Below are 15089 nucleotides of genomic sequence, written 5' to 3' on the forward strand. Positions count from 1 at the left end.
CGGCAGCAGGGTTCTAACTCCTCCCACTCACTCCTCCGCGCTCGTGCCGTGTGTTCGTGACGTGTATCACCGAGGAGCAAAGCTAGGTGGCTAACATGAAGCTAGCTGACCGTATCAAGTGACTCGAGACGAATCTAAACGTGAACCGTCGGTACTTCGGCAGCCATGGTGCGTCTCTCGCTCACCGAAGGAGACCGACGGCACGACATAAGTATGATGCGCTTCTTCTCTCTGCTCGCCGCCGCCGCGGTGCTGTTGTTGTCGGTCCGAGTCGCCGCCGAACCGGAGGAGCACAAACCGGCACTAGAGGCAGCCCCGCAGGAGGTAAGGTTGACCTCGTTACTCACCAACTCCATCGTCCAAACCGAACGTTAGACGTTTGTACCCGTTTCTTTGACGCAAGTCTTCCGCTTCCTCTACTTGCTAGCTATCTCTGTTAGCATGTGCTAGCACTCCCTTGCTAGCTAGCACATGCTAACAGAGATAGCCGCAGGTATCACATTGTGTTTTGGGTACAGTGACGTCACTGCCAGGTGCGGACACGATATTATATTAGGAGGCCTTTGTGTCCTACAGCAATAATAACTACTTTTACTTGTGCAGCACATTTCAAGCAGGGAGTACAAAGCGATCTACAATACACAGATCAATACCAGAAGAAAAGAGAAATACAATAAATAAAAGTACACATTAAAGACTGCATGTGTCATCCAAAGGCACCGAGATAGGACAGAATTCATAATATTGTTCACATTTTGTAACCCTTGTACAACAGAGCTATATTTAAAGAATTCTATTCATTTTATTATGTACAGCCCAAAATCGCAAATTACAAATTGGCCTCGAACACATCCGACATCCTGTGTCCCGAAACCCTCACTTTGGCACAGCAACAACTCCCCGAAAAATGAAAAAGCCCTTAATGGGGTAAAAAGGGGAAGAAACCTTAGGGAGAACATCAGAGGAGGGATCCCAGAGTAAATCAATACAATTCATTGGCAGGAGAAAAGGCAAGTCTATAAAAATGTGTTAAAGTTGGAGCGGTCAGCAGAGACTAGCTGGTCCCGATTTAAGGTGCCAGTCCAGTGAAATTCAAATAGATACAAGACATCTCCACTTTAAAGCATCCGGCTCTCTTTTGGGACCCCTGTGTGACTAATCTGACCCCCGTCCCCTTATCCCTTTTTGTCTGGACAGAAAGCCTCGAGCCCCCACCCCATCAGTCCGCTGGTGTCCGAGGATGGCTCCTCTGGCAAAGGGAACCTGGGCTTCATCCACGCCTTCGTGGCCTCCATCTCCGTCATCATTGTCTCTGAGCTGGGCGACAAGACGTTCTTCATCGCGGCCATCATGGCGATGCGCTACAACCGCCTCACCGTGCTGACGGGCGCCATGCTTGCCCTCGGACTCATGACCTGCCTCTCGGGTTAGTAGGAGCGTTCCACGTGGAGACACTCCTCCTAAGCTTTTGATGCGTCCTCATGGTGCCATTGTTTCACCTCCAGTGCTGTTTGGCTACGCCACCACCATCATCCCGAGGATCTACACGTACTACGTGTCCACTGCGCTGTTCGCCATCTTCGGTGTGCGCATGTTGAGGGAGGGGCTTAGGATGAGTCCTGACGAAGGCCAGGAGGAGCTGGAGGAGGTGCAGGCCGAGATCAAGAAGAAGGACGAAGAGGTGAGTCCAGACGCATTTACGATCTGTGCTGAAGGAACGGCCACATTCCTGTAATCATGACGTCATCGAAAGACACACAAGGAGCGTCAATCCAACATAAATGCTTTTCAAAGTATGTTCCACATCTTTACTTCCTGCAAAATGAGCATCAATTAAAAATGAAATGATTAATATTAACTGGTACATACACAAACAGTTCATATATTGTTGGTAGTCTGAAGTAAAAAAAAACCTTTTAAACTTCTTTAATGTCGTCAATCTTCGTTTTGTGCTCCAAAATCCACACCCCTGAACCTGGGAGTAATGACATCTTCTAGATAATCCTTCTAACAAACTCCTTCAATGGTAATATTATCATTCATTTTAAAATGTTGTGTTTTCAGTCGTGATGGTTTTGTAAAACTGTCCCTCCTGTCTCATCCGAGCAGCTCCAGAGGTGCAAACTGGCCAACGGGACTCCAGATGTGGAGGCTGGCACGGCCTCTCCTAAGGGGAAGTGGCACAGCATCGTCTCGCCCATCTTCCTCCAGGCGCTCACGCTCACCTTCGTGGCGGAGTGGGGCGACCGCTCGCAGCTGACCACCATCATCCTGGCCGCTCGGGAGGTTTGTCCCTCATTTTTTGGGTTGCTTAGCAACGCCGGCCACAGCGCTGTCCTAAATGTCCGAGACATCACTTTGAGTAAATCCAAAGCAGAGGAAAGGATCATTTTGTTTTACTTCCCAGGATCCCTTTGGGGTCGCCGTGGGAGGAACTCTGGGCCACTGCCTGTGCACCGGGCTGGCCGTGGTCGGGGGGAGGATGATCGCCCAGAAAATCTCTGTCCGAACAGGTGAGAGCTGGTTTTAATCCTCTCGTTCTGTGGGCCAAAGAGTTGCTGTCAAATCTGTGTGGATTGAAATCGTGTTGTCTTATTTTTCCCCTGAAAAAAAATGTTCATTTTTAAAATAATTTTATAATTGTGATGACATGTAATTAAAAAAATTCATAGACAATCTCTTGAATCACCTTGTGTGAATTAGCTGCTGCTAACGATCCATCCTTTGATCGAATATCATTGTTGTTCTTGGTTTCCATAGTTACGATCATCGGAGGGATCGTTTTTCTGGCCTTCGCCTTCTCCGCCCTCTTCATCAAGCCAGACGCCGGGTTTTAACCCAAACAAGGAATTCCAGGTTTTTTCTGTACATACGCGTAGGATTTGTCGGCGTTGCCGTAGAGACGGTTGTTTTGACCACGTGACCTCCTCCTCCCTCCCCCCCTCCCCTGAACTAGCTTTGAAATCACTAAATAATGTCGTAATGATCAATGCATCAACACAAACTCTTCTGAAGAGACAGATGTTACAGATGTTAGTTGGGAGAGAATGACACTCGGTTCTTGAGACTTTGAGCTTCTGCCTTTGGTTGTTTTTTGGTTATTTTTCCCACATGTAATAAAATCCCATACGGGCCGACTTTACGTGAGATGTTTGATTTGTCACTTTGAGGGAAGAACCGCGCAAGATTAAAAGACGGCTGATTGTGTAAGGTTCTTCTACAGAACCTCTTTACCTTTGTGGATCTGTATTTTCTTCTCATTTAATCTCATGTTGATTTATGCAATTGATGTAAATTTAAAATATCCTTTTTAAAATCACCAAACTAACTGATGGAGACATGATTATTCTGCTCATCGTCATGGATAGAACCACCTTGGAATAAGATCATCATGCAGCTTTTGCACTGCCTGCATAAAATAACAAGACGTTAAATCTCTGTATTTTGCAGTGGAGTCTGGTTACTTTATTTATACTTTTTACTTTTCTGTACTATCGAAACCAGGAGAGAGACGTCGTCACAAACATGGAATCAAAATGTTTTTTTAAAAGGTAAATCGATTAAAGAGGCATCGTCAATGTTTGTCGGGCTGTGACATGTACTTCCTGTTTGTGATGCTTATAAATCCTGTGTCGGGCTGAGTGTAAAGAAACAATGTTCCACAGAACCAGGAAGAGGAAACATCAGAACTACAACATTTAACTGGTATAAAGTAATATGAACGTCATCTTGCAAAGTATAATCACACTCCAGGGGGCTGGTTGCAGATACCTTCCAAATGAAATAACAGTTAAAGAGCCTCTTCAAGAGAAGCAGGTTTAAAGGAAACTGCTGAAAACGATTTGATGAGGGAGTAAATCGAAGAGAAATTTACTCAGACATCTATGGGACCAGAGGAGCCGCCCCCTGGTGGGGCCTTCAGAGAGTGCAGCTTTTCTTTTAGGACTCAGTTACCCTACAAAGAACGTACTGTTCGGCACAAAGGATTCTGGGTCGGATTCAGTAGGACATCCTAAAGTAATGCGTCTGCTGTCACCTGGTGGCCACAAACACTTCAATCAAGATTGAATAAAGCCTTTAAGACATCATAAATGGAGGAAATAAAGCAGCAGGTGTAATAGGAAATTTGTGTGCAGACTTAAACGCTGTAAATATTAAATATTTACATAATCTTACACACAACAAAGTGTATACCACATTCTTAAATATTTTCTGACAATTATTATTCTACATTAAAAAAAAAGAAAAAACATCCGGAAACAAATGGACCGGACCTTTGGTTATCATTTTCCTGCTGGAACTTAGAGAAGCTTCAATAATCATTAAGTCTATGAACCAGAGTGCAGGGCGCAGAGTATTATATTCATATTTAAACGTTTCTGCGTTTACTCGACTAAGTAAACCAACCCCGCCCCCTCCCCCTTACCTGGAGGAACTGCACCTGCTGCTGGCGAAGCGTAGTCATTTTACATGTCATTTTTCAACTACACATATTTTGACTTTTTAAAAAGTTTTATTGACCTACGATTTTGTGACTTTTTTTCCGAGAATATTTTTTCAACCCAACATTTTTCGACCCAATATTTGACTTTTTCAATAACCTTTATTGTTTTTTTCCAGTAAAATATTTTAACTTTTTTTTCAAAACATTTCAAAACTTTTAAAAACATTTATTGACCTAACATTCTGGGACTTTTTTCCACCTAATATTTTCCGACTTTCTCTTAACATTTCTGTCCATTAAGAAAGTAATGAAAACACAATATTTCACTGTATTGTATGTTGTCCAATGTAAAGTCTATATTTGATCACGATTTGAACAGATTTGAAAGTGACAGCCATGATCCCAAATCTTCTCTTTGGTCTGATGGTGATGGTGAAATCTACAGTATAGAACACTTTATCCATGCAAATATTAATTTAACAGGAGAATACATTCATTTGTACATTCAAATATTTTTAGAAAAATTACAATATGAAGTCTGTTTGAATGAATATATGGTATTTATGTGTGAATCATAAAGAGGGCGGTTATAGTTTAATAAACAAGGACATTAAACGTTTTAATATTTTATTAAATAAAACAGTCACATCCTAATTATCCCTCATGTGTAAAACGTGTTTCTTTTTGATTTTTGCAGCTTTGATTTTTAAGTGTTATTCTCTTATGTATCCATTATTATGTGCTTTAAGTAAACATGCATAAAAAATAAAACTTTTTTCATGAATCTTGAATATGAGCATTTGAAACGTTGTGTTTACATTTAGCAGGTTGAGTCATTTCTGCATGTGTACATTGTCAACGTGATTTGAACATCCCGATGTGTGTTTAACTACATGTTGATCCCGTGTATGTCTGCATTCATGGAAGTAGTGACGTGCAGCAAAGTCAAACGCATGCGCAGCCACATTGTAGCAGTTTTAATGTGAAGGACACACACACACACTCAGGGCTGTGACACAAAGTAAAGTGTGGACGAAAGAGAGGCGTTTGGGTCTTATTTGTACATTCAGGCGTCGCTGTACAGCTGCGGCGGGGACTGGGGGTGTCGGCGGGGGTTGGGGGGGGGGGTCGCTCAGTCCCGACTCGGCCCTCTGGGTCATCGATACGTAACATCACACAACAGTACACAACGATGAGGAGCGATTGCAAGTGTAAACGTGTTATTTATCATTAGAACAAGGGATGCAGATGACGGCAATAAGGGACCGTGTGAAAGTTACTGGGACGGTTCCAGAGGAATTAAATCACAGAACAAGAATAAACATGTTATTCAGTCAGTATTGATTAATCTACTGTTCTATGTTGTGTCTGTTCTGGAAACATACAAATGTGTCTTAATAAGATACAATCTAATTTGCATATTTGCAAAACATTTCATAAAAGTTATCTTAATGTAGTTAATCAGCTGGAAAAGTTTCATGTTGATATCAGTTAATATTGTGACGAAAATCCCACATTTTGATCCATCGGCACACTGAACACATCTTTTTGAAATTATTTTGCTAAATGAATCAACATTTAGCCAAAATTACAATTAAAACACACCATTTGTTTAAACCCCCTGGTCATTTTCATACAGTCCCTCACTGTACATGTCTATTTTACTTAGAAAACAAAACCAGCGTTACCTTTATTTACTCATATTCTAGGGATCGTCTTCCATTTCGCGGCTGTAAGTGCAAAAGAAATGTGATTGTTGGTCATATTATTTGGTAGTTTTCATGTCTTGTCATGGATGTGTGGTCATAGACGTGTTCGTACCCGATAGAGGAAGTAGCCTCTGCTCTGGACTCCCCCCGGTCCCTGGACCACAGCCTGCACATCACAACACACCAGAATCACCCTTTAGTTCCGAGCTCACTGCAACAAAGCACTTCATCCTTCTGATTACAACTCAGAGTACCTCAAAGCATCCTGTCTCACCTGACAGGTAGCACTTCAGCTGTTTCTACAGTCAGCATCTTTAACATTTCATTATTACAGCTTTTTATGACACAACTCTTACTGATACGTGTGAGTCGAAGCTCAAACACATCACGTTATTCATAAGTTACTGTTTTTAACATTTTTTCTGCAAACATCACAAAGTCAAATGTTCTCATTCACAAGTGAAAAACAACTCCCCACCGTATATCATCCCCCCCCCCACCCCCACTCCCCAAAGCCACTCTGTGGATTGATAGAAATATAAGTTTGGCCGCTATCATTTCGTAGCATAATTGCTGGCAGCTTGGGAAAGAACAACTAATGTAGCTCGTAAGGGGCAACGGCAGTATTGACATGGGGGGGGGGGGGGCGTAATAGCCACGTTTCGTAGCAACATTTGCTGCAGATTGTTCTGCTCTTACAGGGTTTTTTTCCACGCTAAAAAAAATAATTGTTTTAAGCAAAAACGAACCATGGCAAAAGCTGAAAATGAAAGGAGCGGGGGGGGTGACGTGCACGAGATGCAGGAGGCGAGGATTTGACATTGGAAAACAACAATAACAACAACAACACGCAGCTCAGATGTGCAAACTGATGCTTCCCCATCGCTGTATTTTAAATGTTAAGACTAATTTAAAATACCATAATATGATTATTTAATTGTATTTGTATCTTTACAAGTATTGTATTCATTTTATTTTTGCACATGAATTATACTACTTTTCATTTAATATGCAAAATAAAATTATATATTAATATTAATACCAAAAAGAACACCACTAGTCTAAAGATCAAAGAATAATTGTGTGGTTGCCATTAAATTATTTGCCAACTATTTGCATGAATTGGTTTGAGTCATTTTCTGAGAACATGAAAAAAATTCTCTAAATTAACCTGTAGTGTAATATATTTGGGTTGTTGAGACATTTAAGCACGTTGTCATGGGAAATATTGATACTTTTTCATCATTTCGCCATTTAGATTTTTTTGAACCCAAGCAACCAAACAACAGCCCACAGACGAATGCAAACTGGTACATGCAACAATTAGACATACTGACCCTTTTACTTAATTCTTGCAACATCAGCTCCTGAGAATAAAACAAAATGAGACTTTTACACTGATCACACCGTGTGGATGAGCATCATTGATGTTGAGGAGGAGGTTTACCTTTGACCTCTGAACCAGCATCGACACACAGAGTTCTTTCAGCACATCGGACGCCTGATTCCAGAAAGAAGAGAGCGGCTCTTAGGAAACAAACTCTAATAAAATAACAAAATAACAAAATGAACAACAGACACGGCACATCAAATCACCCAGAACTTGCGGCCTGCGGAGAAGTAGGACGAGCACACGACGTCTACCTGCGGAGAGGAGGACACACGTTAGCACGCTACCTTAATGACATCATCGATTGATTACTAATATGGGAGGAGTGATGGGCGACCTGGCTGAGCAGCTTCCTCTGCTCTGTGGGGGGTCTCTGAAGTTCTGCCGGAGCGCCTACAGTCAACTCAGAGGCACAGGGTCAAGGTCACGCAGGGGTCAGAGGTCAGAGGTTGAGAAGCAAACCAGTTATGTAGTAATACGTGTATGTATGTATATTATTTAATTTGTTACGTTATTACAATGTTTTTACAACGTTATTACAACATTACTACAACATTACTTCAATGTTACAAAAATGTTACTAAAATGTTACTACTGTAATATTACTTTTACAGGAAGACAGGCAGAATGACAAGCAGACAGACAGAGAGACAGACAGAGACAGACAGACAGAGAGACAGACAGAGACAGACAGACAGACAGACAGAGAGACAGACAGAGAGACAGACAGAGACAGACAGACAGACAGACAGACAGACAGACAGAGAGACAGACAGAGACAGACAGACAGACAGACAGAGAGACAGACAGGATGACAGACAGACAGAGACAGAGAGACAGACAGAGACAGACAGACAGACAGACAGACAGACAGACAGACAGACAGAGAGACAGAGACAGACAGACAGACAGACAGACAGAGAGACAGACAGGATGACAGACAGACAGAGACAGAGAGACAGACAGAGACAGAGAGACAGAGACAGAGAGACAGACAGAGACAGAGAGACAGACTGTACCTCTGCAGAGCGGCACGCTGAGGATCATCAGCGCTGTGAAGGAGACGCTGGCGGCGTTGAGGAGACTCGTGAAGCAGCTGGAGGCTCCTCGCTGCACCACCTGACTCTGGAAGGTCCTCATCTCCTCCTCTCTCTCTCTCTCCCTCGCTTTATCTCTTTATCTCTTCAACTTTCTCTCTTGCTTTCACTCCTCCTCTTGTCTTTTATCTTCTTCTTCTTGTGTCTGCTTGACTTCTTGCTCTTCTGAGAGTTTCCAACTCATGTCAGAGAGATATGAAGGCTCGTGGCTTGCCCCCTCACACACACACACACACACACACACCCTCTCACGTGCACTCACAGCGGCTGCGTCACTGGAGCTCCACGAGAAAAACAAACAAAACCAAAGTGATTGGACAGACAGCAGCAGGTCCATCGATGACGATGGTGATCAAAGGGAAGAAGAGGCATCAATGCAATTAAAATAATGTTCGCTTTATTTGCAAAACACAGATACGAGTTATGAGCTTGAAGGAAGAGGAACAGGCTTGATAACACGAAGACAAGATTACAAATAAAACATAGCATGCTTATCATAAGATGGGAAGAGAAACAAATTATTATAATCACAATAACGGAATTCAAATATATTCAATCCTACACTTATCATTCAATGATTATAATGAATGATAAGTGTAAAGAAAACATGTATTTAGCACTTTGTGAAGTTTCATGTTGATATCTACTCTTTAATTCAATAAATGCTCCTCTTACTGTAATTTAGTGATGAAGGTGAATTTTGATATTTTGTATAGCCCCAAAATCCCAAACCATGAAAACTCTTCCATGGGGATAAACAGGAAGAAACCTCAGTGAGAACCAGAGATCCGTCTGTCAGGATGGACAGACTGCAGGATGTCATGTGTCCAGAATAACATAACATAATATAGCCCTATAATAACATAACAACGTAAAAGATGGACAATACATTCAGTTCATATAACAGAGATGAATCAAGTTATTGAGAGTAGTAAGCCAGTCTACAGCAGGACCACTGCAGATAGAACCACCATCAGATAAAACCTCCATCAGATAGAACCTCCATCAGATAGAACCACCAACAGATAGAACCTCCATCAGATAGAACCACCATCAGATAGAACCTCCATCAGATAGAACCACCATCAGATAGAACCTCCACCAGATAGAACCACCATCAGATAGAACCACCATCAGATAGAACCTCCATCAGATAGAACCACCATCAGATAGAACCTCCATCAGATAGAACCACCATCAGATAGAACCTCCATCAGATAGAACCACCAACAGATAGAACCTCCATGAGATAGAACCATCATCAGATAGAACCTCCGTCAGATAGAACCACGATCAGATAGAACCACCATCAGCTAGAACCACCATCAGATAGAACCTCCATCAGATATAACCACCATCAGATAGAACCACCAACAGATAGAACCTCCATCAGATAGAACCACCATCAGATAGAACCTCCATCAGATAGAACCACCATCAGATAGAACCTCCACCAGATAGAACCACCATCAGATAGAACCTCCATCAGATAGAACCACCAACAGATAGAACCTCCATCAGATAGAACCACCATCAGATAGAATGTCCTTCAGATAGAACCACCATCAGATAGAACCTCCATCAGATAGAACCACCATCAGATAGAACCTCCATCAGATAGAACCACCATCAGATAGAACCTCCATCAGATAGAACCACCATCAGATAGAACCTCCATCAGATAGAACCACCAACAGATAGAACCTCCATGAGATAGAACCATCATCAGATAGAACCTCCATCAGATAGAACCACCATCAGATAGAACCTCCATCAGATAGAACCACCATCAGATAGAACCTCCATCAGATAGAACCACCATCAGATAGAACCTCCATCAGATAGAACCACCATCAGATAGAACCTCCATCAGATAGAACCACCAACAGATAGAACCTCCATGAGATAGAACCATCATCAGATAGAACCTCCGTCAGATAGAACCACGATCAGATAGAACCACCATCAGATAGAACCACCATCAGATAGAACCTCCATCAGATAGAACCACCATCAGATAGAATGTCCTTCAGATAGAACCACCATCAGATAGAACCTCCATCAGATAGAACCACCATCAGATAGAACCTCCATCAGATAGAACCACCATCAGATAGAACCACCATCAGATAGAACCTCCATCAGAGAGAACCTCCATGAGATAGAACCATCATCAGATAGAACCTCCGTCAGATAGAACCACCATCAGATAGAACCACCATCAGATAGAACCACCATCAGATAGAACCTCCATCAGATAGAACCACCATCAGATAGAACCACCATCAGATAGAACCTCCATCAGATAGAACCACCATCAGATAGAACCTCCATCAGATAGAACCATCATCAGTGAAGTTTCATGTTGACATCTACTCTTTAATTCAATAAATGCTCCTCTTTATGTAGTGATGAAGTGGTGAAGTTTCATGTGGACTTGAAGCTGCTTTGCGTCACGTCGTGACTCACTGTAATCTGGGGCCGTTTTGCTGCTGTATGTTTGTGTTGATAATGGTGCTGACGTGCTCACACATCCTATAAATAACACACAACTTTCATCTGTCTGACTCTTTGTGCGTTTCCCTAATTGTCCTCAACATTTGCTAAATGTAAAGAAGTGTTTTTGTCGTCTTGTAAGAGACTCACTGGGATGAGAAGAGAGAGACAGAAAACCAAGGAATCAATGAGAACATTTCTGTTTATGGATCAAACATTTGGGCTAAAAGTATCCAATAAACGGTGGAGACTTGAGTTTAAAACATTTTCTCTTTAATGGAGCATCATCAACATCTTTCTGTGACTCCAACCTCTTAACTTCAACAGTTCGTCCTCCCTGCAGCACAATGGATGACAGAAATATCTCAATAATACAATAACATGATTTCATGAAAACAACAGTAATAACAGCCTTTCAAACCGGACTGATGTGATGGACTTTCTTGTTTTTGTGAGAACTAAAGTTCATCAGGAAAAAAAATTCTGCACAATATTTTTGGCTTGAGACACGTTGTAATGATCAGTAGCTGTAATACAAATATCATACTCATTATTCTGCTCAGACCCAATGTGTTATTTATTAAAGATATCATTTACATTCATATCAGTGGAGCTTAAAGGGTATTTTGTGAGAAGGAATCGTGCTCTTATTTCAGAAAGAAAAGCCATCGTTTTTATGTAAATGTATTCAGCTCAAAGCTTCGGACACGACAGGTGCAAAAGTTTATTAAACCACGTAATGAGGATAATTGTGTGGAACATGACTTACACATGACACTATTATGCACATTATAAATCCCCCTCGTTGTTTAAGGGCCTCATTATGGGTCATTACTGAATTATCTTCTGTCCTTTGTGTCCATAAGAACTGTGACAAACACCCAGAAGACGCCTCCACCAGGTGTCCTCTGTGGGACGAGATGAAGGTGAAACTCACCGTTAGCCAAACACACACCGCTAAACAGACCGGGGGCGGTTCCACGGTTGTGGGGGGAGGAGTCAGAGGGACGTCAAAGGTCATGAAAGGTGTGACATCATTACTTTGCTGGCATGCACCAGCAGATCTTGTTGAAGAACTTCCTCTTCTTCCTGCACATGATGGCTGGGGAGTGAGTGATGGTCGTGATCTGCTGGGGCCACTCTGCATTAATGATTATTGCAGGGAGTTGTCACACTCGTCCCCACCCTTGTCCTCCTCCCACGCTAATCTCTCTGTCCTCTTTAATCTCCCACTGTTCCTTGTTATGATGAATAGAGACGCCACAGCGGAGGTCAGCAGCTTCAGTGACTCGACTCCCTTCGGCCCGTCGCCGTGACGAGGTCCTGAAAGGTCGAGGCCTTTGAAGGTTTTCTTTTAATATGGAGGTGACTAATTGGTTTGTTTGAGTCAAAGCCCAAAGGTATCGAGGGAAGGTTACTGTGTATAATTAATACTCTGTGGCATCTTGAAGATGGATTATAGTCTTTATTGTTCTCTGTCATTTTGAGCTGCGTTCAAGGACCGTCAGAAATCGGAAGTTGAGTTCTTTCCGATATCTCTAAGACTTACGCGTCAATCGACGTGAGAAATTCTTTTAATATTTTTTATTAGAAATCAAAAAGAAGCCTCTTGGTTTCACCGGGTTTCCAAACGGTGGCATTTCAGAAGTCCTCGTGTCCTTTGGCTCGCGTCTCACATCCTGCAGGGAATCGTTTCATGTCTTAACTTAGTTTTGTGTGCATGAGACGGAAGTCGCTCCCTCCTGGAGATCACATGTTCAGTGACTCCATGTTGGTTAATCGTTATTATCTCGTTTTGAGTGTGGTTGCATGGATCTGAATATTGTGGAAAAATGACATGTTAATAATAAGATTCATTGTAGAACTGTTGAGGATGCTGAATGTAGTTATTTTAAATCTGATAACTTTCACTTCAGTGTTTAAACTGATAATCTTTATTGTTACAGGAATCACTTGGAATCTCATTACATGAGTTTTGTCATGTTTTATTTTACTGTAGGTTTTTTACATTTGATTTTGATTTTTTATGATTTCATGTCAAACTAAAGCAATGCACACTTGCATAATATGTAATATGTGTATGTAACATGTAATATATTTGATTACATGTGTAGGTTGTGAGCTTTAGAGTCTTTGTGCTAAGCTAAGCTAACCGGCTACTGATGGTAGCTTCATGTTTTATATATTCTTGTTCAACTCTCATATATTATTTGTAGTTTATATAAAGTAAATGTGTTGTGCATCATTCAGGAATGTTCACTATGTCACTGTTTGCTACATGAAAGACATTTAAAGTACACATTCTAAGAGGCACAGTGTGTGTGGTTAGAAAAAAAGAAAACAGAGCTAATAAGTAAATGTAAAAGCAGATGTAAACATTCACAGATGAAGTTAAGAAAGAAATGTTGAGATTAACGACATTATCTTTTCCTCTCATCACTGGACTCACGTCACCGATCACTCGCTCGCTCGTGCATTTTATTCTCAGCTACTTTTCCAAGTCGTCACCATCATCTCTCTGTTTTCAGCCACATTTTCCGATCGATTTAATCCCCCCCCCCCCCTCTCTGTAAACCTCTCAAACAAACAAAGCAAAGCTCGCCTGCAGGAGTGCACATGTGCACAGAAACCTGGACACACGCACACACAGTTCACTTTACATGATTACGTGACATGGTTACTTTAAAACAAAATCACATGCGTGACCAAGCTGCTGAGCTGTGTTCTTCTTCTGTGGTGTGTGTGATGAGAGAAGAAGAAGGTCGCTCAGGTGACCGGAAGCTTCCACCTGCATGTTTCTACATAGAAGGAAGCCTCCACCTGCATGTTTCTACATAGAAGGAAGCTTCCACCTGTGTGTTTCTGCATAGAAGGAAGCTTCCACCTGCATGTTTCTACATAGAAGGAAGCTTCCACCTGCATGTTTCTACATAGAAGGAAGCTTCCACCTGTGTGTTTCTACATAGAAGGAAGCTTCCACCTGCATGTTTCTACATAGAAGGAAGCTTCCACCTGCATGTTTCTACATAGAAGGAAGCTTCCACCTGTGTGTTTCTACATAGAAGGAAGCTTCCACCTGCATGTTTCTACATAGAAGGAAGCTTCCACCTGCATGTTTCTACATAGAAGGAAGCTTCCACCTGTGTGTTTCTACATAGAAGGAAGCTTCCACCTGTGTGTTTCTACATAGAAGGAAGCTTCCACCTGCATGTTTCTACATAGAAGGAAGCTTCCACCTGTGTGTTTCTACATAGAAGGAAGCTTCCACCTGCATGTTTCTACATAGAAGGAAGCTTCCACCTGTGTGTTTCTGCCTGGAAGGAAGCTTCCACCTGCTCGACACAAAAGTGATCTCTGTGGCAGAAGATCACGTCAGCATCATAATATCATGTGACCTGGTATCTGGTACACCGGAACACTAGAGAAGAATTACCAAAAATAGTGATTTAGTGGGAAAAATAATGACCCATTTTCTCAAATGAGTGACTCAGAATGTGAAAATAATGTGCTTTTAAAATATGAGTTCCTAAGTCATTGTGATGTCGACTGATCATCGTGGCATTAATGAGCCTCCGTAGATTTCATGTCATCTTTAGCGGGTTTCCAGCCTCCTGGAAGCGAGCCGCTAGTCGGCCTCCATTCGAGATGTTAATCCGTGTCCGTTGTGTAAAAACGATGCTCCTCAAAGGGCTTCGCTGAATGCCACCCAGACAGCGACATTTCACAATCAGCCAGGTAATGTCAGACGTAGATTACTCAGATGGAACCCCCCCCCCCCCCTCCCCCAGCTGACATCTGCACCCCCCCCCACAGGTGCCAGGCAGCGCGCCGCCCGGTCTAGCGGGAAAAAGTGTGTGACTTCATTCCATAAAACAGGGACAGGAAAAATACATATTTTAAAAGTGATTATTTATGTCTGATAAAAATTACACCTTAGTATCTAAAACAATTAC

The 15089-nt window shown here is 42.1% G+C and overlaps 2 protein-coding genes across 3 annotated transcripts; one reads left to right on the forward strand and one right to left on the reverse strand.

The window, feature by feature from the left end:
- The first annotated feature begins 9 nt into the window (after nt 1-9).
- Nucleotides 10-3601, forward strand: tmem165 (transmembrane protein 165). Of its 2 annotated transcripts, none has more exons than XM_037470163.2 (6): nt 10-324; nt 1198-1426; nt 1506-1681; nt 2110-2286; nt 2408-2513; nt 2761-3601. In XM_037470163.2, exons 1-6 carry the CDS (start codon nt 166-168, stop codon nt 2835-2837), a joined length of 924 nt encoding a protein of 307 aa, XP_037326060.1. In that variant the 5' UTR covers nt 10-165; the 3' UTR covers nt 2838-3601. The 2 variants fall into 2 exon arrangements, with proteins under 2 accessions (XP_037326060.1, XP_037326061.1); XM_037470164.2 differs by having other exon boundaries at nt 2116-2286.
- A 1909-nt stretch (nt 3602-5510) lies between these two features.
- Nucleotides 5511-8728, reverse strand: nmu (neuromedin U). The gene is made up of 7 exons (XM_062563524.1): nt 8563-8728; nt 7881-7936; nt 7750-7797; nt 7601-7654; nt 7491-7520; nt 6266-6319; nt 5511-5540 (listed from the first exon to the last, which is right to left on the reverse strand). The coding sequence occupies exons 1-7, from the start codon at nt 8681-8683 to the stop codon at nt 5511-5513; spliced, it is 393 nt and encodes a 130-aa protein (XP_062419508.1). The 5' UTR covers nt 8684-8728.
- Between the last annotated feature and the right edge of the window lie 6361 nt (nt 8729-15089).

The sequence above is a fragment of the Pungitius pungitius genome, chromosome 7, assembly GCF_949316345.1.
Source record: "Pungitius pungitius chromosome 7, fPunPun2.1, whole genome shotgun sequence".
In the NCBI taxonomy this organism is placed as follows: Eukaryota; Metazoa; Chordata; class Actinopteri; order Perciformes; family Gasterosteidae; genus Pungitius; species Pungitius pungitius.

What these genes read in the sequence shown, in the direction of transcription:
- tmem165 (XM_037470163.2), top strand. Translation starts at nt 166, where the DNA reads ATGGTGCGTCTCTCGCTCACCGAAGGAGACCGACGGCACGACATAAGT. An exon ending in TCAAGAAGAAGGACGAAGAG is followed by an intron (nt 1,682 to 2,109) that starts GTGAGTCCAGAC and finishes TCATCCGAGCAG; the next exon opens with CTCCAGAGGTGCAAACTGGC. An exon ending in TCATCCTGGCCGCTCGGGAG is followed by an intron (nt 2,287 to 2,407) that starts GTTTGTCCCTCA and finishes TTTACTTCCCAG; the next exon opens with GATCCCTTTGGGGTCGCCGT.
- nmu (XM_062563524.1), bottom strand. Translation starts at nt 8,683, where the DNA reads ATGAGGACCTTCCAGAGTCAGGTGGTGCAGCGAGGAGCCTCCAGCTGC. An exon ending in CAGCGTGCCGCTCTGCAGAG is followed by an intron (nt 7,937 to 8,562) that starts GTACAGTCTGTC and finishes AGTTGACTGTAG; the next exon opens with GCGCTCCGGCAGAACTTCAG. An exon ending in GAGGCTACTTCCTCTATCGG is followed by an intron (nt 5,541 to 6,265) that starts GTACGAACACGT and finishes CGACACCCCCAG; the next exon opens with TCCCCGCCGCAGCTGTACAG.